At 43.8% G+C, this 23,334-nt stretch overlaps 1 protein-coding gene across 1 annotated transcript in view; it reads left to right on the top strand.

Annotated features, from left to right (window-relative positions):
• zranb3 (zinc finger, RAN-binding domain containing 3) overlaps positions 1–23,334 on the top strand; it is a 58,004-nt gene that overhangs the window by 9,562 nt on the left and 25,108 nt on the right. Inside the window, 11 exon segments of the mRNA XM_029451294.1 lie at positions 23–254; positions 3,867–3,952; positions 5,145–5,316; positions 8,808–8,945; positions 11,764–11,883; positions 13,963–14,082; positions 14,616–14,669; positions 14,671–14,796; positions 15,039–15,206; positions 16,122–16,536; positions 21,720–21,995. Of these exon segments, the coding sequence (XP_029307154.1) occupies positions 23–254; positions 3,867–3,952; positions 5,145–5,316; positions 8,808–8,945; positions 11,764–11,883; positions 13,963–14,082; positions 14,616–14,669; positions 14,671–14,796; positions 15,039–15,206; positions 16,122–16,536; positions 21,720–21,995 (1,907 nt within the window).

Raw genomic sequence — 23,334 nt, 5'->3', positions numbered from 1 at the left:
GTGTGTGTGTGTGTGTCTGCAGGGGCATCAGCAGCAGCAAGGTGACGGTGCTGGGTTACGGCCTGCTCACCACAGATGCACGCCCCCTGGTGGAGGCTCTGAGCAGGCAGCGGTTCGCTGTGGTCGTGGTGGACGAGTCACATTACCTCAAATCTAGGAACGCAGCGCGGACGAAGATCCTGGCGCCTCTTATTCAGAGCGCCAAGCGAGCCATCCTGCTCACCGGTACCCCGGCGCTGGGTCGGCCTGAGGAGGTAATAAAATCTGATTAAATGGAAAGTGACTGCTACCCCAAAAGGGAAATACCTATTATGGGAAAGAATACACATTTAAGTGGAGTGAGCTGTCCTGACGACATGAACCGTTCTGTGAGTTGTTAATGAATCTGAAACAGTGGAAAGAAATCACATTCAACAGATTCTAAAAATACATACATGTGCTTCAAAAGGATTTCTGCGCCCACACTCATGAAGAAACATCAGGAGGCCGCAGAGCTCACGGCTCAGCTTTTGGTTTCTCACACAATACAGCGCAGGTAGATCGCCATGGTAACTTGCACCCGAGCAGGTTATACTCCGATCCAACATTCAAAAAGCCAATTAACTCTCTCCGGCATCACTTATCCTCGAGGATCCCGTGGACTTATTTCAATAACCTTTGTTGCAAAAACTTGATTTACAAAGCCTGGTATGAACAGACACTGCACTGCAATAAATGAGACAAGTAATAAAAAGAAGCGCACAGGGGGGGGGGGGGCTATTGAATTTAGAGACAATAAGACGAGTTGTTCACAGGACAACAGTGTTTGGAGAGCGGCGGAGCCATTCCCCTCTCCATAATGATTTATTATATCATTTTTATATATGATATAGCGAAGCAGTAGATTGCAGGCGTATTCCATCACTGCAGCTGCGGAAGATGAAGTGGACTTTGTGAATAGGAAATCTTTTCACAGTCTCAATGTGAAGAGACAATGCAGTATCAGTAAGATGTACTGTATGTCCACTGTACTCTAATGATACAGCTTTGAGGGCTACTTTCCCTTTAGTCATGCTCGCCAGCCTCAGGAGCACATTTACTTTAGGCTTTCACAGTGTTATTGTGTTGCTAATAAGATCCATGTGATGGCTATAGGTCAGGATAATGTATTATTTACAAATTATGCATATGATTTGGAGAATAATTCTCGTTATCTTTAAGAGAAGCTCGGCCTTTATGAGGCCGTAATTATTCATAACCTGCTTTTTTGTTGTTTTTTCTATTTTGCCTGCGTTGTATTTTGAAAATAATACAACGTTATGTATGCAGAATGTTTGCAGACCAACACGAAGCAGAGGCAAGAAGGCGGTAGTAGTTAAAGTCCCTTACAATAGGTTTAAAATCTTAAGTATTTGTCTATAAAATAAATATTCAATAAACAATATAATATATACATTTTTGGAAATTAAGTAGTTTAGTTTAGTCTCGGGCTTTTATTGTGAAAGGGAAAACGCGCCATTACATTGTGTAATGAACATTTTCTGCATCATGATAATTAAAGCACAACATGTAGTCTATTGCCACTTGAAATAATCTAAAGTCACACTCAAAAAAACATAAAGAGCCTTAAAAATAATTGGTAAAATATAAAAAGTGTGAAACCGACTGGGAGCCGATGTAAAGCTACATGGGGTGTGATTTGGTCACATTTTTACAGATTATGTCCCTGTTTTAATGCATTTTTTGGTTAAAAACACATTTTTAACAGTGAGCTGATAACCAACTAACTAGTCTGACATCATATGTTATGTGTTGACTACTTTTAAGTATCTTTTTGAGACTCACATCCCTCTGTCATCTAACTGCTGCGAGGAAAACTTAATTATTACCTCGACTCGATCATGATAATTACCTGATGAGATTCAGGCAGCTAATTAATTCAAAAATAGAACGAAGTTGGTACTTGTAAGAAATCTCGAGAAGGTGTGTCATGGAGACAGAGCGCGCGTGCGTGTGTGCATGTGTGTGTGTGTGTGTTATATACTAAGCATATGTGTGTATGATACATGCCATCCTGTCTTTGCCATTGCCTGCCCGCAGTGTTGACGTTAGTTTTTAGATATCATCTCTCCCCCTCTCTTCTGCCACTAGAATCTGAAACTGAATATAACATTTTATCATCCGCAGCATAAACCTGATAAGCCCTGTCCCTGCCTCTGTGCCAGTCTCCTCTCTGCCATCATTACTCACTGTGGCTCTGACATCAAGTTAGCACACAGCTCAGGGCATGCTGCACCGTTCATGATGTGCCCTCATTCCACCCACCTATTATATCAACAGTGTGAGGGGGAAAAATGCAAAGTTCCTGTTGAACAAGCGCTGAATTTAGAACAGCGCTCTCACTGTGGCTGCTTATCCAGATCGCCTTGCTGATGATTACCTGTCATTACTTCAGAAATTGCTGCAAATCCTGAAAATGGACAGGGATGTGGTGTGTACACACACACACACACACACATTCTTGGAGCGTCCTTGCAACCTGTAATGCAAACACACTCTTTACCTACTTGCTGTATAAAAAGGCTCTTTTCAAAACGCCTTATGTCCACTGAAGGCAGAGCTGCTTGTATTTATTTATGATGCAAAATCTTTTGATGACTCAATTTCCATATCAGCAGTTATGTAGCAGGAGTAGGTCAATTTTTCTTTATCCCTTTTTTAATTTAATTTTCAAATCGGTTTCATTTTCTGACTGCGCGGCGGTTTGACCTGGTTAATTGGCGCTGACACAGTTTCACAACACAAGACTGGTAAACTAGGCTAAGGACAGCGGGACCTTGAATAAATTGCACACATGATACACTTCATGACAGTAGACTAATCATGAGCACAGGTACGGTCTGTTGTAAAGCTAAAGAAAGCTACTTTGAGTTATTGCTTGCAGCTTTTAGAAACTAAAAGGTGAGAAGTTACAACGCTGGGAAATCTCAATGACATGTCAGTTTGTTGTACAAGGAATTTATTTGATACTAAAATAAAGTTTTTCAATATTTTGACAGTTTGTCAGTTAGCTTAGCTTAGCACAAATACTGTAAACGGGTACACTGCTAGCTCTGTCCAAAAGTAAGACAATTTTACTTAGAAAAATAAATGTATATATTGTTCATAATTCAACTGTGGATGGGTCAGTTACATGTATTATACTGTATTGTATTTTTAAAGTGTGAAGGTAAGGAAAAGTAATTTAAAGAGGAGTCATAAAGCTAGCAAGCTAACAGCTAACAGCATTATTTAGCTAGCATTAGCTATCACAAGCTACGGGACAATAAGGGGATAATGCTAAATGATAATGGGTAGTTTAGCATTATCATTATTATTATTATTATTTCGGCTAAATGCTAAAACATAGTGTAGAGATGAGTGATAAAGTGAGTTTACTAATGCCAGTTACACAGCAACATGCACATAGTTAGCTAACATTAGCAGCCATAAGCATACTAAGTAAGACTGTAGCAGCAAAACACCCCAAAAAAGAGTTTTATTGCTTATTAATTCAACTTCCTACATGTAAGATGAAGAATATGCTATTTATTTTTCTCACTTGAAGCCTTAAAGACTTGCTAACTAAAGTGTGTTAGCATTAGCTCAAATGAGGCTCAATAGACAAGATACTGTTCACACCAGAGCGATTTATTTTTGCTCACTATTTCAACTTTCCATTGGAAGAATGTGTTATTCCGTCTTTCTAAGGTTGTATATTACACACATTCTCCCGTTTGTTCCGAGTCTCTCTTTCCCTTACACACACTCACACGTATACACACCCTGTAATGTGTATTTAGTACAGAGTACCTGTTAAGTAATTTTCCTGTCTCTGTATTTCACAGCTTTTCATGCAGATTGATGCTCTCTACCCCAAGAGGCTCGGAACCTGGACTGACTTTGCCAAGAAATACTGCAATGGCCATTACAGGTGAGTCTTTAACACACACACAGGCGGATATGCAGTGTATTTAATGCTACTATGTGTGTTATATATGTCACTTAATTTAGATTCTGCTATAAAACAAATTTAGGCATCAATCTTTTTATCAAACTCTCACCAATAAAGTATATTTCCTAAATGATCCTCTTATTTATATAATCTTAATTCTTAGTTAAGTGGAATCAGCAGAGTTTAAATAGATCTCTGCTACCATTAAATCCTCACTCTTTTCAAGTGTCTGCTGGGATAAGGTGGGCTGTACCTGAGTCTGGCGTGGCGGTGCTGCGGAGTTGAGGGTTTGTTGTCAGAGCCAGATCACAACTGAAGCCAACAGTTAAATGCCAACTGGCTGGCAGTTGCCAGTGATGATCAGTTACATGTGTGAACAAACACATCAAATGCATTGTTTTGGATGTCCTTCAAAGTCGGCACTTCGGTCGGGATGGGCCCGCCGCCATTAATGATAACACTTTGTATATAATAGCACTTATTGTGGCTGGGGAATGCCGTTCTGAGCCACACACACAGAAGATTAAACACACAGAAGAGCACAAGGCACTGTCATATGAGCAAAGTCTTCCTCTTCCCTTCATAATACTGAAGTTATTGTGGGAAATGGCTCGGGAGACAGAAAAGCGGCCTCACAGCTGGAAAAGTGCTGGTTCAAATCCCTACATCAGACAGAGACATTTTTTAGAAGGAGTGAATCAGTTCCTCTTCCCTCAGCAACTAGCACTTTAAATACCAAAGTGTGAAACGGCACATTTTGGCTTGTTAAGTTTGTGCACACTTCCAGCCAATATGGCAAATAACCAGCCTTTGTGTGGAGGCCCAGTTCTATTCTAAAAATTAGTTTGGCAGATAAATTGTGAAAGTTGCCGGCGAGTTTTAGGATAAACCTGCTGCTGTGGCCATTAGACAAAATAGTTTGCTGCTCTGCAAAGTGCCCTTAAGCAAAAAAAGTGATCCCTGACTGCTCCAGTAGAGCTGCTCAGCAGTAAGTGATGGAGGGCTGTTGTAGTGCCGGGCAGCTCCCAGGTGGGAATGTTTAAATGTGTTTAACTATTTCTTCAGGGCATTGCCGTAAATAAGTATGTTTTGTTAGAAAGTTTCTCTCGCTTTTTTAAAAAGCAAATGCATCAGCAGCCACAGCCTCGCCTCTTCTTTCACCCTCTGACAGGTACTTTGGGGCTCGCAGGCAGTGGGACTGTCGCGGGGCGTCCAACCTGCAGGAGCTGCACCAGCGGCTGAGTGAGATCATGATCCGTCGTCTTAAAGCTGAGGTGCTCAGTCAGCTGCCCCCCAAAATCCGCCAGCGTATCCCCTTCGACCTGCCTAAGGAGGCTGCAAAGGTTGGACATATATGACAACATGTGGCCCATTTTCTAGGGCTGCAACTAACAATTGTTTTCATTATAGACTAATCATTAATTGATAAATAATAGTGCGTGCAGAATGTCAGATCATAATAAGATGCCCATCGTAATTTCCCAGAGCCCAAGGTGACATTATCAAATGTCTGGCTTGGAAAATGATAAACGATTAATTAACTATCAAAATAGTTCCAGAATAATTTTCTGTTGATTGACTAAATGATTAATCGCTTCAGCTCCAACATTTTCATACATGCGAAAGCATTATGGATAAATATCCAGTCCAGTGTTGCATCTCGATTAATGGAGATGCCACAGATTCACGCTGTTAGGTAAAATTAAATTCTTCCGTTTGAATATTTCTCAGCACACAGGGAGGGATTTAAAGATGATGTATACACGGAGAGTTTCCCACTCGTCACGTTTGATATTTTGATGCTTTAACTTTTGTCTAAAGGAGAAAAAAACAACAAACTAACAAATTATTTAAAAAGTTTGATACATTTTTATTTATTTTTGGGTCATCTTATTCTAGGTCCAGGCTAATCTCTGGATTTTAAATGTGAAAAACTGACTTAGTTGGCATATTTGGACAGTTCTGCTGTTGAAGCCTCAGGGACTAAATGCAAGGCTCTGTCAGGAGGGACATAACAGATACCTCATAACAGCTGACGGTGTAACATACCTTTTAATATTCTCTCGTCCATTTCCAAGACTGTCACCTCACCTTGACTGCCTCCAAATCTACGTCATGGACCGCTTTCCCCCCATCTAGCTTCATGTCAAAGCGTTGCCTCTTCACTTCTGTCGCCGTGTGCTGCTGCTGAGATAACACGTCGCTGGCAGCTGTGTTTATTTATTTATTTTTACTTTGTGTATTGGATTTTCAACGTAACCCTGCATTTATGAAATAATTGCTTGTAGGTAATTTAGTAGGATTAGAGAACAACACATCAAAAACAACAATATGTCAAAACTGGGTAGTCACAAAGGGAAACGACATGATTGGTGTTGTTTCTATTTCGATCCAACAGCGTGAACAACTTCCTTTTGCTGCTTTAAGATTAAAACTCCCCTTAAGCCGACGCAGAGATCCACCGAGGTCTCTGTGTGTGTGCGTGTTCCCTCTCCACCGTCGTAAAGAGGATACCGGGCTATTTGTAGAGTAAATGTCATGTTTTGTGTGTAGGTGTTTGCATCTCTTTTAGCTTCCACAAAGTTACGGTTTCTGCCTCCCACGCCACACTGGAAGCATGCACGTGAATGCTAATGTGGCTTTGACCCGGCCCTGTGCGCCTGTGAGTGTGTCTCCTCCGCTCTCCGCGTTGGGTCACCGGTGTCCATGCTACGAGGGGTTGGTTTCCCACTGGGAGCGAGAGAACAATACACATTCAGAAGCATCCCACTTTGTTATACTTCGCATTATATCAGCAGTGAAACGCTGGTGGAGCTCTTTCAGCGCTAATTACGCACCGAGCCACCTTTTCATGACACAATGAGGAAGTTTGTTGGGAAAAGTGATGATGCGGGATTTTGTTACCCTAATCAAATTCATTGGGGGGCTAACTATGGTCAGTGTTTCTACATAGCGGTGACAATGAGGCCACCAAACGTGCGTGGAGAAGAGTTGTGAAAAGTTCATGTCATGCCTCTCTTATCTCAAGTCGGTTAAAATGCGAAATACCCTCCGATAAATGAGCTCGGAGATCATTTGTCTTCGGTGGAAAGAAGAAACGCTTCAGTGTTTTTATTTTTGTTCATAGAAATGTGAGTTTTCAACGTATTTGTCACTGATAAGAACGGACAGGCATTCCCCCCCTCCCAGCTAAATGCAAGAGGTTATAAGAGACGTGAAGTCACCCACAGCCCCGGCCATTGTGCTTCCCACATTCACCAAAATATGAACCATATAAAACACAAAAGACTCATCTCTCCAAACTGTCTTCTAAAGCATAGTTTTGCTAACTGACGGTATCCACTGTGTACCAGGACCGCTCTACGGTTCATCCCGCTTCCCGCTGTCTCATTTTACTCCCTAATGATGGCTTTTATCTTCCGCAGCAGACACTTTTTATGCCCCTCCTGCCCTTTACGTTTTCAGACCTGGCCTTTTGTCAGTGTTAGTATAGTGAATATCATCAAGGGCGGAGTGTTTAGCCACTCAGGTCCCGCCCCCCCCCCCCCCCCAGCAGATTATAAAGCAATGCTTGAATGTACATTATTTCATTAGAAATAAACATTGAGAGACAGTCCTAGTTGTGTTTATGAAGGTGCTGCAGAGAGAAACATCTGAGAGAGACGCAGCTTTGAGCTCCTGCAATATGATACTATTTATTCATTCAGCCGTCCTTGACTCTGACAATGTTTGAATCCTCTGAAAAGCTATTTAATTAATTAAATAGTGTAAAGCTTTTATGTTTCACCACAAGCTTTCCATTGTACAAGTCAAGATCGCACAGTGCAAAAATGCAATTGTGAAACTCGCTTCCGTTATACGTGCGTGTGCTCGCATTAATAAGGCTTCTCTCCATTTCTCACTCTGTTTCCTTCCCCTCCGACCCCCCCCCCCCCCCTCGCTCACTCATCATTATGTGTATGTGCTTGGTCACGCGCGGACCACCTCTTCATTCAGCTTGCCATATGGTTCACAGTTTTGCATCGTTTGATATTCAGCGCTTAAAGAAAGTGTTTATTCTTGTTGATTTTTTACACGTTTTCTGATGTTGCAGCTTCAATTCAGACAGAAGAAATTGAGAGTTTTGAACAAAAGGCACAAAATAATCTCTAATGACAAAGTGGTCTGAAGTTAGTCAGGGGGGGGTTACCCTGAAGCACTTTAGATTATAGGAGTTCTTGCATAAAAATTGAATTAAACCCAAGCTTTGCATTTATTTGGATACAACATGCTGCTTTTCTTGTCACATGTCTGCATAATATGCATACTAAATATTGAAAAGATGTTGCCGTAGACTTAATTCACCAACTTATTTGTTTTTATGATATACAGGGCTAACCGATAAGCCGACAACAAATGCACAGCCTCGCTGCGTGTCTTGTTTATGAGCATATGCTGCTCTTCACCGGCAGCTTCTCCCACTGCGATCCTCTCCGCTCTCCGCTCCCGCCTTAAATACTTCTCGCCAATCACCTTGAGAGCACGCGAGGCGTCTTTGATTTATTGTACCGGCCCGGCTGCTTCTCCATCTTCGACCCCGGCTTGTCACAAGGCGGCTATAATTGGGCGATGCTCATGACCCACCTAACGCAGCAGCCCAGTCGGAGGGGGTGGCATCCTTGGGAATTCTCCATCTCTCTCTCTTTTTTCTCCCCCTTTCTCTTCCAGGGAAAGTAGGACACCCAGCAGCACCATTAATTGTTTTGCCCTTTATATCTCAAAAACAGTAGAGAACGAGAGGCAGAGAGAAATAAAGGACGCAGCCTCACTGTCTCTGCGCTCCGCTTGCTTGCAGGAGGCCTCAGCCAGCGTCGCCGAGTGGGAGAGACTGATGAAGGGACTGGGGTCGGGGGCCGTCGCCACGGACAACAACCCCTTCACTCAGGTCATGGGCCTGGTCACAAAGATGTACAAGCAAACTGCTATTGCCAAGGTAATGGGAGACCAGGTGGAGCGACAGTATATCTTGTTTTAACCCATGTCCTTCTGAATCCCACCAAAGATGCTCTACAACAAAAGATTATTACAAGCCGTGGTGGTCGAACACATTGTTGGTGTTTCGGCCTTATCATCCAACATCTTAGTAGTTTAATACCTCGATGCTGCTTTCACTGCTGCAGCATCAGGTATTAAACCGCCCCGCGCTCTCTGTGTTATCTTTTCCAACAGGAAGGAGAAATAACTTTTGCTTTGCGTGATTCTCGCCACAGTGAGACGTGCTTGTGACTCACCTCACATCTGCACCCGACAACAAAAGGAGCCAAAAATGTTTTATGTTAAAAGTATTTCAAGTAGAGCTTACCCCCCCTTGTAGCTTTTACATAACCACACACACTGGGAGAAAACGGACGCCACCGCATCATTAGCGCCATATTGCCATCTCTATGGATGGTGGTTGAGCTTCTAAAGGATCTATTGGCTTAAACATTGGTGAAAGGATGCTATTGTTATTGATATTTGAATGTTTCAGTAAACGGTGAATTGATGGTACAGCTTCATGTTCAGAGCGTTTGGCCGACCGCTCCGTGAGATCTCATGGGAAAGCATTGCCATGGTAACAGAGCCTAATGGTCGCCAGTGAAGCACTTAGACAAAGTAGGGAGTTATAACTGAGGTATTATTTAGTTGCGTCCAGCCTGGCGTGATTACACCTTATCTCAAAGTTACACACCGCACTAAAATAGCATCTCTGTGATGTTGTTGCTATGGAAACTCAGTCAGCTCTCAGTTTGAAGTGATGTTCTTTCTCTTTTTTTAATGAGAGAGAAATAAGCAATGTGGGAAGGTGGCTTGATGCACACGGTATGAGGACGGTCAGGATCAGAGTAACCGGTGTGGAGACTACATTTCCTGTTCCACATCTCCACAAGCAGTTCCTCCATGTCCTATGTTTGTAGTTGAGTAAACATTTCCCCCAAATATAGTATCCCTCTCCAATCATCTGCCATGCTCAAGAGCTGGCATTCCTCTCAATTAGCCCGACGCCCTCAGCCATGAGGAGCGTCGCCCCAAGGTTAACGAAGACCGGAGATAACCACCGAATGCAATCATCGACGCGCTACGAGCTCAGCCTGCCTCCAAGCTTGGATCTTTTCTGCGCTTGGCATTGTTTGCTGATTGGATTTCTGCTCAGTTTAGCCTAACACTGGACCTCCTTTCATTACAAAGCCCCCCCCCCCCCCGCCCACTCACCCACCTTAAAGCCGATACTGCCGGCCCAGTCTCATTTCCTCTCCTATTGGTTTTTAAAGCCAGACACACTTTTTACTTCAGAAAGAAAAACCGCGTTCTTTCTTTTTTTGGATCATCAGGAGGGGTGCAATGGTGTGATAGATTCACACATCTATGTCACTCTGACGAGCATTGCGGCCCCTGCCTTCTTGCCAGTCCGCCTGGCGACGGAGCTGCCAAACGCCTTTGGGGTATTTTTATTGCTTTACCCGCCAAGCATCTGCTCCCAATTACCCAGAGAGGACAGCTCTGATGCTGGACTTTAAAGCAAGCTAACGGGCCGCTTCAGACAGCCGAGAAGTTTGTGCACTAATTAAACTCGGTGGAAGGAAGCCGGCGAAGCCAAGCCGTCAGTAATGAGGACCCCCCAGATCAGAACAGGGTCGGCAGGCCCGGCGGAAAGATTCATTATCAGGCGCATCGGCTAATTATCAGCAAGGCAAAGCAGAGGTTCTCCCACCTGAGCAGGTGTGATGGCGGCAGAGGTTGTCAGGTTGCAGGATGTGTGGAGATGATAGGGGTGGGATTCACACCACGGAGAAAGGCCTGTCTCCGAAACCGTCTCGTAAGGGCTCTGTTTGACTCAAATCAAAACTCAGTATTTCTCACTAGTTGGTGCTATTCTTGGCTGCTTTTTGGCCCGGGGCTCTGAAATGAGCCGAGCCCAGATGCTCAATGACACGCTCGTACAGCACATCCACTCCAGCTTTGCAGCGGAAACGGCCACAGCCATCACAGTGTGATCGCTGGGCAGCATAAGCGCACGGTGGAATGATAGATACGGATACCTGTAGGGGCGAAGTTGAATCAGTCGCACTTCTGCTGCTTTCTTTTTAAGATGATTCGCTTCACGTTGTCCATCAGGGTCAGAGACTTCAGCAGAAACCCGGTCAAACATGAATAGAAACATAAGAAGAAACATAAAAACTCCAGAATAAAATAGTGGAGAACTAAACTTTTATGAAGCTACAGCCAGCAGCTGCTTAGCTTAGCTTAGCATAAAGACAGCTAGCCTACATAGCTACAACAGTGCTATCACTCTTCTCGTCTAACTAATATAAATAGTGTTTAAACTATTCCTTTAACAGTAAGCCAATGCAAACATGCACATCATGTTCTTATTCATATTGTTTCAATGATATTAAGCTTTGGCATGTTTTTGTCACGAAGTGTCAAACAGACGCTAACAAATCTTGTAGTTTTCTTGTAAGTGATTTGTCTAAAATGTGAAAAGAAACAGCACACACTAATCATATCTCCAAGTGAGTTATTGATTTGCTCCCACTATCTGTGAGCTGACAGATGCGGCCCAGTCGCTCTGTGTCCTCTCCTCTTAAAGTCTGGATCCCATTCAATAGCGAATCGATCACAGCGAAAGGATGCCGCGGTGATTAATTGACTTCTTCACTGATCTAGCCGATTCCTCTGTGTGTGGTGGACCAGTGTAGTGATGGATTCAGTAGCTCTCTTTCATCTGTGTCTATTTCTGTGTGTGTGTGTGTGTATGTGTGTGTGGCCAGGCGGGAGCTGTGAAGGACTACATTAAGATGATGCTGGAGGCGCCGCAGCTGAAGTTCCTGGTGTTCGCCCACCACCTCACCATGCTGCAGGCCTGCACCGAGGCCGCCATCGAGGCCAAGGTAACCTCAGGCGCTCCGCAGGCAACTGGATCTTCTTAAATGTGTTGAAATGGGCTTAAGGAAACACAAAGAGCAGCTTTCTTTTTGTTTTTACATTTAAATTCAAATGTATAAAGCTATAACAGCAAGCGTTCTCCCTGTTCTCCCATCATGTAACACCACTGTAATGTAACCTGTAAGCATTACATGTGCAGAATGTATGTTTTACTCCTCCTTCCAGAGGTACTTGGCCCCATACTCTTTCATCCATCATCCTGCTGTGTTTATAAGTCAAATGCTCGCCATATCTGTGATTAACAAACGAGTACTGAGCACTAACACCGGTTGGGTTTGTGCTTCAGCGGGGGCTTTACAGCAGATGTTATCTGCGTCTTCAGGTGTTCAGTGTAATGCAGGTCCAATGTTTAGATAATTAAGTTATATATAGAAGTTTATTATTAATTATCTCTTATATAATCTATTAATCATCGCCGGTGTTCGTCGTTTTCTCATTCCTGGAGAAAAGTCTACTTTTCCCCTCTCAGAAAGTAAACTTTTCTTACACAACTGATCTCCCTCGGCGTGTTTCACAAGTCATCACAAGCAGACGATATATCTGAGCCCGACGCCTGCAACCTGTGAAAGAGTCCACGTGTGTGTCTGTGCATGTGTGTGAGCAGGGGTCGCGGAGGTGTCGTCAAATGTAATGCAGCGGTACGACGTGTGATAGCACATTCCGCCGTGAGATGCTCACACTCTGCAGCGTTCGCACTCACCAATTAACAGAGATGGGCTAAAAAAAGGAACGATAGGCAACGCGCTGTTTATGAGAAGCAGTGTGACTGCGCCCCGATCACATCACGTCGCCGCTTTTAGGCTCCTTTTTCTCACCTGCCGTCGAAGAGGTTGGAGGCTTTGTGAATGTTTTTACTCGAATGAAACTTTTAAAGTTGAATCTAATAAATGTACCGTAGCGTCAGGGCAACAACAATGTTGTTAAGGCCTTTCGTTGTTTAATCCCGGCGCGCGCTTCGTTCTCAGTGAGCACATTTATTTGACCTTTCTTTTTCTCGGGAAAAGTCAAACAGACCTCTGTGTTCTTTCTCAGCGAGGTTCTGCTTCATATTCATGCGGTTACAGTTACATGCGCTTGTGGGAACTGCACAGTGCGAACACAGAGTCCTACTGTCGCCCACTGAGCAGCTCTGCAGGACCCAAATCAAAAGATATATTAGCTGCTGAATGTCAAGTTCAGGTTTAACGAACACGCTGCTGTCTTTGTTTGGTGAAAATATTATATTATTAATATTTCCTTGCAGCTCATCTGATCGTGTTTTCATTCACACATCTGTCATTATAATATCTCAGGTTAATGCAATGCTCCCGGTCTCTTTTAGAGGCTGACAAAGCCGTCCCTCGCAAACTGTGTGACGCTTTAGTTAATTCAATACAATGTGCAAACTAACACACTTACATTATATCCTCCACAGCTAGGTTAATACACCTGTGATGAATAACATGTATAACAATAATAACACAGGGTTACAAAATGTATCACACATACACCCTAACCCCCAGAACAAGAAACGGCGAACAGGCGAGTTTATAAGAATGATTTTGAGTAGAGATATAAAATAAATCCGCAAGGTTGACAGATTGTTCCAGAGGCACCGTCTCCTTTAGTTTACGTCTCGATCGGGGGACTAATGGTGGAGCTTTTTGCACGATAAGAGTCTGAGATTGCGTGCAGGTGTATGGTGAGGGATAGTGCTTAAAAAGTAATGAGTCCAACCTTAAAATCAATCCTGAAGTTAACTGGAGGCCAATGCAGGGAGCTCAAACGATGTGCTCTCTTCGGTCTGATCCAGTTCACAGTCTGGCTAACTTGAAAGCGTGAGACTGCTTTAATGTTTAGGCAGGTAAAGCGTGACACTTACTAATAAAAACGTATGTATTAGAGCAGCTTCTTTTTTTTCTAAAAACTAGGACGTTAAATCAAAGTTTTCTGTGTTGCACATGTGCAGCTGTGTGTGTCTGTGTTCAGCGTTGCTCATCTATCATCAAGTTAAATATCGTGTTGCCCTGCTTCTGTTCTTACAGGCTGCTTATATCCGCATCGACGGCAGCGTCCCATCCTCGGAGAGAATCCACCTGGTCCACAAGTTCCAGAGTGACCCAGAGACACGAGTGGCCATCCTCAGCATCCAGGCAGCCGGTCAGGTACACACACACACACACACACACACATGCCCTACATAACCACCCTGCATATTTTTAAAATTAATATTTTGTCTAGTTTTGTCTATATTCCCGTTTTTGTATTGCAGTATGTCACTTACTCCGTTTTGTGTACCAATAATCGCTCTCTGCTGTCCAACACTGCTCTTGGATGAAGAAATAAACCAGCATTATTATAATGCAACAATAAATAGGCTTTTATGTGCACATTAGTAATGATGATGACTGTTGTTGGTTTTAGGGAATCATAGTGGAGGTTAGACATGAAATGTGCTTTACTCTTAATAATCAACTTGACATGAATCATTGTGGGTCACTGAATATGTGCTCAGACGTGACGTATTCCAATCATAGGAAGTAGGTGCTTGACGCTCTTATATGGCAATTAAGCTGCTAATATTCTGTTATTAAAAATTATTTCACCAAATTACATTTCATCAGATGTGGGCTGGAGTTCTCCATTTGAGGTGGTTGAATGAGGTGTGTGTGTGTGTGTGTGTGTGTGTCCTCTCCAGGGTTTGACCTTCACCGCTGCCAGCCACGTGGTGTTCGCCGAGCTCTACTGGAACCCCCGGCCAAATCAAGCAGGCGGAGGATCGAGCCCACCGCATCGGACAGACGTCCTCCGTCAACGTGCACTACCTCATTGCTAAGGGCACCTTTGACAGCGTCATGTGGTCCATGCTCAATAAGAAGGTACTGTACCACACGAGCCTTTGGTTACGTCACCACACACTCCACCAATGTCATATTTAATTTGAATGATAGATCACTGGGAACTCTGTACCGTCTCTTTTTAGGATTAATTATAATTCATTATCAATTTAATTGAATGTGATCTCCCTGGATCATTTTGCATTGATCAGCTGATCTATGGAGAATAAAGTAACTTAGCTGAAAACATAAATCACACTTTAATGCTCCTGAATGTCTTTTAGGAAACGGTGACTGGCAGCACGCTGAACGGCAGGAAGGAATACCTGAACGCCGACGAGGGCGACAAGGACAAGTGGGAGTTCCTCAACTTTGCCGACGCTTGGAAGCCGAGTGAGATGGTGCTGCAGGGAAACACAGGAGACGCCAAAGATGACGTGTTCTTCACTCATGTGAGTCAGCGGGAAGAGTTCTGCGGGAACATCAGAACTAAAGGGTTACTTTAATTAGTAAAGGAAGATGTTCAAAACACAAACAGATGTTTCTGTTTCCCCCCCCCAGTCCTTGTGCAATCACAGCATTGTTATTATACACCTGAGGAGTTATCAGGAGGCAGAGAGTACAATATTTTGGTTGTGGTTCGAGAGAAGCTGCAGACCTTGGGGAAGATAACACTGTTGCTCAAAGCAGGATCTCTTCGCTCGAGCGCTGGCGACTGAGCGGAGCTTAATAAAGTCCTTCAAAGAGGAAGAAGCCACATTGTGAAGAATAAACCTTAAGAATATTACAGTGTGTAAAACATCTGGAGTGCTGTACTCACGGTCGTGTTGAGATTGGCTGTTGAAGTGTTTTACAGTATGTAGTCATCAAGTAATAATATAAGAGCTCAATTATATTTAAATAATAATGAATATGCTGTTAAAATAATGTTTTAGTTTAATCTTTGCAAATTTTCTCAAGCTTATTTCCTGAAACACTTAACAACAATTAAAATGTTAAACATCATCAAAAATCTAATTGCGCACGAGACAATAAAAAATTACAGTAATAGTAATAAAAGTGTAAAATAATTTATAAAATATAATAAAATGTAACAAATTAAATACAATAAAATAGATAATAAATAAAATAGAATACAATTTTAAAACTTAAATACAATGAAATAAGTGGTTAATTGAATAATTAATTAATTAATTAATTTTCATTGGGTAGTTTTCATTATTATTTCCTGCTTTGTATTTTTATCAAAGGGGAAGTTGTTGCCTTGTGACGAATACGTTTCTGTCATGGCTGCTCCGTTACAGGTGGAGTCTGTGTTTTATGTAACAAACTGTCCTGTCAAAAGCTAACTTGAGCTTTCTTCTCAGTTTGAGAAAGACAAGCAGCACGACATTCGTTCCTTCTTCTCGCCGGGCGGCAGTAAGGAGAAGAAGAGGAAGAGAACCGGAGATGAAGACACATCTCAGTCCATCTCCTCAGAGACGGATTCCACACCAACGATCTTAGAAGAGAAAGAAGAAACGTCCCAAACCGCCGCCACGCCCGACCACGACTTCTCCCCGCAGCTGAAGAGGCTCCGGACGCCACAGCCCGGCTCGTGTGGTGGGAAGCGAAGGTCGACGGCCGGAGGGAACGTTTCCCTCATGGCCCCGCGGAGGCTGTCGGCGCCCAACCCTCCCACCGAGAAGTGGAGCTGCGGGGCCTGCACCTACTCCAACAGCAGCCTGATGCCGTACTGCGAGATGTGCGAGGTCCCGCACTCTTCTCTGGATGTCCGGTCAGGTAAGATGAAGAAACAAGTAATAACAAACCTACTGTGTGTATTAACAATTGTTTGTTCAGTTTGCATCTTCATCTTCATCTCTCACTTGATATGTAGCGCCTGAAGCTGAAATCCATTCATTTCTTTATTTTCCTTCCTGTCAATATCAATCTAGCAGCCTGTTGACATAATACTTCTGAACAGCATCACAGATTTCACCAGATGGAGATGCGTGATAGCGAGAGATGGAGGCAGGCTCGCCAGAGTCTGTGCTCGGAGAATATTGTCTGTCTCTCTCTGCAGATGACAAAGACGCTGTATAATTCTCACCTGTCAGGCTGAGAGAGAGGGAGGGAGAGGGAGAGAGGGAGGGAGAGAGAGAGAGAGAGAGAGAGAGGAGAGGGAGGGAGAGGTGAGAGAGAGAGAGAGGGAGGGAGAGAGATAGAGATAGGAGGGAGAGGAGAGAGAGGCGGCTTATAGAGGGAGCTTATTTTTCGCGAGGGATAGAGAGATCGGCGAGAGGGAGAGGGAGAGAGAGGGGGAGAGAGAGAGAGAGGGAGGAGAGAGGGAAGAGAGAGAGCAGAGAGTTATGCTCTAGAATACGAGCGAAGAGCGAGTCAAAGAGCAAGAGAGAGAGAGAGAGAGAGAGAGATAGGAGAGGGGCAGAGATCTCTCTCTCTCTCTCTAGAGCCTTCTCTAGAGAGGGAGCTCCTATATTCCCCCTAGAGATCTTTTCTCTCTCTCTTCTTTCAGATCTCCTCTCTCCTCTCTCTCTCTCTCTCTCTCCCTCTCTTCCTCTCTCTCTCTCTTTCTCTCTCTCTCTTTCTCTCTCTCTTCTTTCTCTCTCTCTCTCTCTTTTTCTCTCTTCTCTCGAGAGAGAGAGAAGGAGCTCTCTTCTCTCTCTCTCTCGAGGGGAGAGAGAGAGAGAGAGGAGAGATCTCTCTCTCTTCTTTCTCTCTCTTTCTCTCTCTCTCCTCTCCTCTCTCTTTCTCTCTCTCGTCTCTCTCTCTTTTCTCTCTCTTTCTCTCTCTCTCTCCTCTCTCTCTCTCTCTCTTTCTCTCTCTTTCTCTTATTCTCTCTCCATCTTTCTCTCTCTCCTCTCTCTCTCTTTTCTCTCTCTTTTTCCGTTTCCTTTTCCCTCCTCTTCCTCTCGAGCCTTTTCTCTCTCTTTCTCTTCTTTCTCTCTTCCTTCTCTTATAGAGATGATCTCTCTCAGACATCCCCCACACAAGTTGGGAAAAGTTGAGCTTCAGCTGATCTCTCTGACAGTCTATGATTGTATGAGAGGGGAGGGAAGTCGTTACGACCTGGCAGGCTGCAGGGCCGTGCTCTTTAAATGTCTGAGAAGCAGCACACATCGACTCAGGGGGAAAAAAATGATGTCGATTCAGCAGCGGGGGGGGGGGGGGAGATATTTAAGCAGGATTAGTTTTAGTGCTTCTTTTTAATGCGGGATGTTACACTGGATTTTATGGTTGTATTGATATTAGAGTGACAAACCTTTTATATCTACACGCTCGGATCAAGACGCCATGACAGTGTATGAAATTACATAAGGGCTTCGTAAATACACTGATCGTTCACATACTCTACGTCAGTGTTGTGCATCAACATGTTTTTGAATAACGATGAGCAGAACATATCCGCTTGCGACTAATGAAGCGAGAAATAACAATCGACGACGTCAGCAAATGTCTGTTTGATCTCCACCTCCAAAGTCTCAACGCAACAACGCTCGTCTGTACGTGGATCTTTTCCCCCTATTATCACGTTTCATGTTGAAATCAAAAGGATTTGGAAAAAGCTTTGAAAGGACTGATTGATGAATTGACTGAGTTGTATTTACCTGGCTTTAAAACGGTTTTATTCGAGTGTTGTTTGTGGCCGTGCTAGCTGTTTCCTCCTGCTACTAGTAATGCTAAGCTAAGCTAATCAGCTGTAGCTTCATATTCAGCGTAACATGAGAGTGGTACATCCCCCTTAATTCCATAAACCCACAATATCCTGGTTAGTTTTAACGTATACAGTACATACGTGTAATCCGGTATAAATTAAATATTTCACCTGTCTGCATTAATAAGTCTCACTATGCAAATATGGGATCTATATTTAGTGCAAGTATGGAGTAAACATTGGCGACGCTGGAGGGCTGTTTGCAGCTCGGTCCATCGGAAGTGAGGATGGTGCACTTAAAAACACACACAGTTCAAACAAGCAGTACCTCAGGCTTCGAGCATCACCGAAAAAACACACCAACACACTCATCCTCCCACACACATATTCCTTAACACAATTCACCCCCCATTTTATTCTCAGCTGCAGCAGATGCTTGATAACTATTCAGCAATCACACGCTCTTCTTTGTCACAAGCGCCACTCTGCATTCACAGCAGCAGGCTGTGTCAGCTCCCTAGACAGGGAATTTAACAACCTGCAAAATTTGTAAATGACAGACTGTGCTGAGAAATAACAACTGTATTTATGGAGATATCTCTCAACTTGGCACTGCAATCCTCCGCTTGTGGAAATGTAAGAAAATCAGGTCAGAGCCTAAAGTATGACATTAGAGATGGTATCCTTTCAAGAGCATCACTTGACAGTAAAGGAAGGTGTCTCACCTGTATTACGACGTGTTATCGACACATGATGCAAGGACACCGGGGGTTTTCAAAGGAACAGGAAGTATCATTTGGCTTTCGCTGTGTGTGTGGACAGCAAGATAGCAGCTGCAGAGGAAGAATAGTCAGCATGCAGTAGGATATTGTGCCATGAGGCGTTTGTACCAGAATGAGAAAGAAAAGATTTTCTGATTCAGAGAATGTATTGAAGCGTGATGTGAAAAACAAAAAAATGGCAGGTTAGGAGCTGAAATGTCAAAGTGACAAATCCACCTAATTGCAAAGCTCATTTCCTTACGCCATGTGTGTAAAGCTTTACATTCCTAAACTGCACATGCAGTAATAATAGTAGATCTACCGCTCGACATTTTGTGTCTTCAATGTTGCACGGAATTAAACAAAAGCAGCTTCTCGTTTCCAGCCGACCGCCGTGGATTTTGTCCTTGCAGATTGCATCAGTTTTTCTCGCTATCATAAACTAATTAACACTTAATCTGCAAGTTATTTGAAAACTTCCTCTAATATGCACCTGACAGCCACACACACACACACACACACACACACACAGCTTGTTTTAATAATGTCCAGTCTTCTTTTATAGAGGTTGCACGGAGGGAAACTCACCAAATTACAACAGCTTTCATTAATTGGACACTAATTGAATCACTGTTGTGCTATAGCGTCAGGAATCGAGGAGAGTTTTTAATCAAACTGTCACGTAAAGGAAGTAATAATGCGTGGCAGAGTTTGACATCTCAGGTGGGTTAGTCCAAAGAGTTTCCTGAAGTTGATTTAGCGCCAGTAAAACAACAAGACACCTTCACTTCAACCTCTTTCGGGTTGAATCCGCGGTGTTTAGTTCCTGTGTTTGCAGCTCTTTCGGTCCGAGAGCGTGGGCACGGCTCAGTCCTTCAGCCCTTTCACTGATAGACCAGCAATTTCTCTCTCGACACCTGAAGTGAGAGTACACATTGTCCTGGATCTGTACACCTCTCAGCTAGCGCTCTATCTTTGTCCTGATTTTGAACATATAACATATCATACTTTCCTTTCCTTTTGATCTGTGTAGCCACAGGCTTCACTCCCTGCAGACTGCAATAAAAGCTACATGAGTGTGTTATGTTTCATGTGAATCCTCATAAGCTAATGCCGTTGGCTAACGCGTAGCATCACATGGTTTCTGAATGTGTGTGGAAGTTTGTGTGCCTCACTTTTGGAACCTTATCGAGCCACTACAGACAAATGGGGCCCTGATTGGTGGGGGAAACGACGAGGTTGACTGGTAAAGTCGAGGCACGGCCCTGTAGGATTTCCCCGTTAACGTCTTCCTCGGTGGGGACAGCTTAACACAAATTGAGCCGTCTCTCCGCGGTCTCGCTCGGCTTGTTAGCGAAGGGGGACAGCGGCGGGGCCAGGAGCCCGGAGACTCAGATGACATTTGAGAGAGCCGACTGGAGCCTGGCCTTTTGAAGAAACAAGCCACAGAGAGGCAGGATCACTAATTAGCCCTCTGCGTCCCCGAGTCTCACAACTTACTGTCTTGTTAGATTTCACACCTCAAGTTCAACAAGTAATGTAAAAGGATATGATTTAAATTAAACTAAGTAGGGAAAGGAAATTGTATCGTACTTCTGTGAAAGAAGTTCTGTTCTGACATTCACATTTTATTATAAATAATTGTCTTCTTGCCTTTAGCAGCTAATCTGTCTGTTAGCTTTACCTTGATGATTAACACCAGTGTGAGCGGCAGAGCCTCAGCACACCACTTAAAGGTACCATTTAAAAAAATAAAAAAGTATGAATGGCAATGGTATAATCCTTGCATCCATTAACATTTTTGTGGCTTAGATTCCTGCTTGACCTTCACAGAATTACAACATTCGGTATGAATAAAAATCACATGAATGGTTTAGGAGCTGCTTGGTAGCCAGTGTACGAGGTGCCGTAATCAGCTGTTTGAATCCCGCCAACTGCTGGAGCGCCGTACAGATGCAGCAATCTCTGACAATTATTTTGTTTAGGTTTAATTGCACATGATGCAGGCGGGCAATTAACAAAGCAATGTGACACGAACATAATTCATTCTCCCGGCTAATTGTATTGACTGTTTGATCGGAGAGCTGGAGAAAGGCAGGTGTTCATCTGCAGCTCTCGGCTTCACTGCCGGATGTCCTCGGCCAGATCTAAAGACTGAGATGTCCTCAGCAGTGCGGACCTTCAGGTAGAGGTCCGCATGTGTCAGCCAGCTACCTGGAATAGATAAGGATGTTAAAAAGCAGAGTTTAGGAATGTGTTTATACGTTCCTCTACATCCCTGCTTAGGGCTCTCCATTTTACACATGGCTACTTCTCACATGTCAGTGACGGACTTATGATGGCTAATAACATCACTAATGAGCCACATTGAGTTTTACTTTCATGTCAGCAGTCATTTTGTCACGCTCTTCAGATGATGGATATCTCGCAAGGGAATGAAACTCTTCAAAGTCTGATTACACTGTGCAACTCGGCCAATAAAGTAATCTTCCTCTCTCTCTCTCTCTCTCTCTCTCTCTCTCTCTCTCTCTCTCTCCCTGCTGGCTCAGAGCCACCCAGGCCACAGCCGCCCCCCTCCACCGAGCGGGACCGGGCATGCGTCGTCCTCTCCGGCTCCGACAGCGAGCCGGAGCTTAGCCGAGGGAAAGACCAGACTCCCAGATCGCGAAAAGGCAAACAAGAGGATGAGCCTTCGAAAGACAAACAGAAAGCAGGAGAAGCAGAGGAGGAGGACAAGCGGCAGCTCAAAGATAAACAATCAGTGGGAGAGCGAGGCGACAACGTCGCTGGCGGCAGCGGCTGCTTCTCCCCCGACCACACACAGGGTAATCCCAACTGCAATCTTCTCCTTTTCATATCTAGGGAAATTGGCTGGTGCCGCATTGTCACCTGCCCATATAATGCTGTTTAATATCATCACCTCAAACCAATAAGGGACTATATCTCATTCCATATGGGGCTGGGCATTAGTATTCTTACTATTATTAGTATCTAGTTGGGGATATTGCCTATTTCTGCACTCAGGAAGCTACAGGTGATATTGAGTAAAACTTCACTTATCTCCAGAGTGCAGCTTGTTGAAACCAGCTTGAAGCACCAAAAATACACACAAGGTTTGAGTTTCATTCACTGTCCAGTGGACAACACAAGAGCTTCTGATTGGCTGTTTTTTTAATAAAGTGGACTGAGGTCTAATTGCATAAAACGCACAAGTTTCCTCCCGACACCAACTTATCCTTGAAACACAGCCCGCTCTCCCCGTCCACTCTGGTTATATGTGTACTTGTCTGCAAGTCTCCGAGGGATGTGAGAAAACAAATTCCCAATTACATAGTGTGTAATATTGCAAATTAAGACCTCTGTGTTCAAGTACTTGTGTCTCAAAGGGATACGCAAAGCAATAAATTGCGCTAATTACAAAGAACTAATTACACCGTGAGCAATATGAAGAGCTCTAAAAAAGAAAATTTGCCAGACAAGCAGAGTCTAAGAAAAGCCTGTGACCTCAGTGTTGCCTCTGAAAGTGTGCAGACATTTGGGTTCAGATTTATTGAAGGATAAAACGGAGCTGATGGCCGTCTGCGAAATGCTTCTTTGTAGAATACTTAACATAGGAAGGAATATCGCCCATTTAGGTTTTAACGGGCAAGCTATCAACCCTTATTACCCTTTAACATCCTGAGATCAGTGTGCAACAACTTGGTAGACACACACACACACACACACACACACACACACACACACACACACACACACACACTCTCTGAGATCTATCAGTGTCCAGAGATTGTCGAGTGGTTAATTTCCCGTCTCTGTAGCTACCTGTGCCCCCCAACAGTCTAGGCATTACTGTTTCCCCTGCAGTGCCTTCTGCATGCTGTGAACACCCTGCCCCCCCCCCCTCAACTCTCAGGCGAAGAAATACTAAAGGTGAATGCGAAAAGTCTGTTTTTGTTTTTTTTAAAACACCTCTATTCAGAGCGACTCTAGGGGAGAGATAAAAGCTCCACTGTCGATCACAAATGGCAGCACTAAAGAGACACTGCTGGATGCCAACCTGGCCCCCCGCCTCCCCTGTGGACATGCGCTTTTCCATGGAGACAAATGTATGTCTGTCTTTCTGTCTATATGGCTGTATGTCTGTGTGTCCATCCATCCTGGTGC

Source organism: Cottoperca gobio, chromosome 2 (assembly GCF_900634415.1).
Source record: "Cottoperca gobio chromosome 2, fCotGob3.1, whole genome shotgun sequence".
Lineage (NCBI taxonomy): Eukaryota > Metazoa > Chordata > Actinopteri > Perciformes > Bovichtidae > Cottoperca > Cottoperca gobio.
The sequence above is the reverse complement of the archived record's forward strand: the minus strand, read 5'-3'. Positions and strand labels throughout refer to the sequence as shown.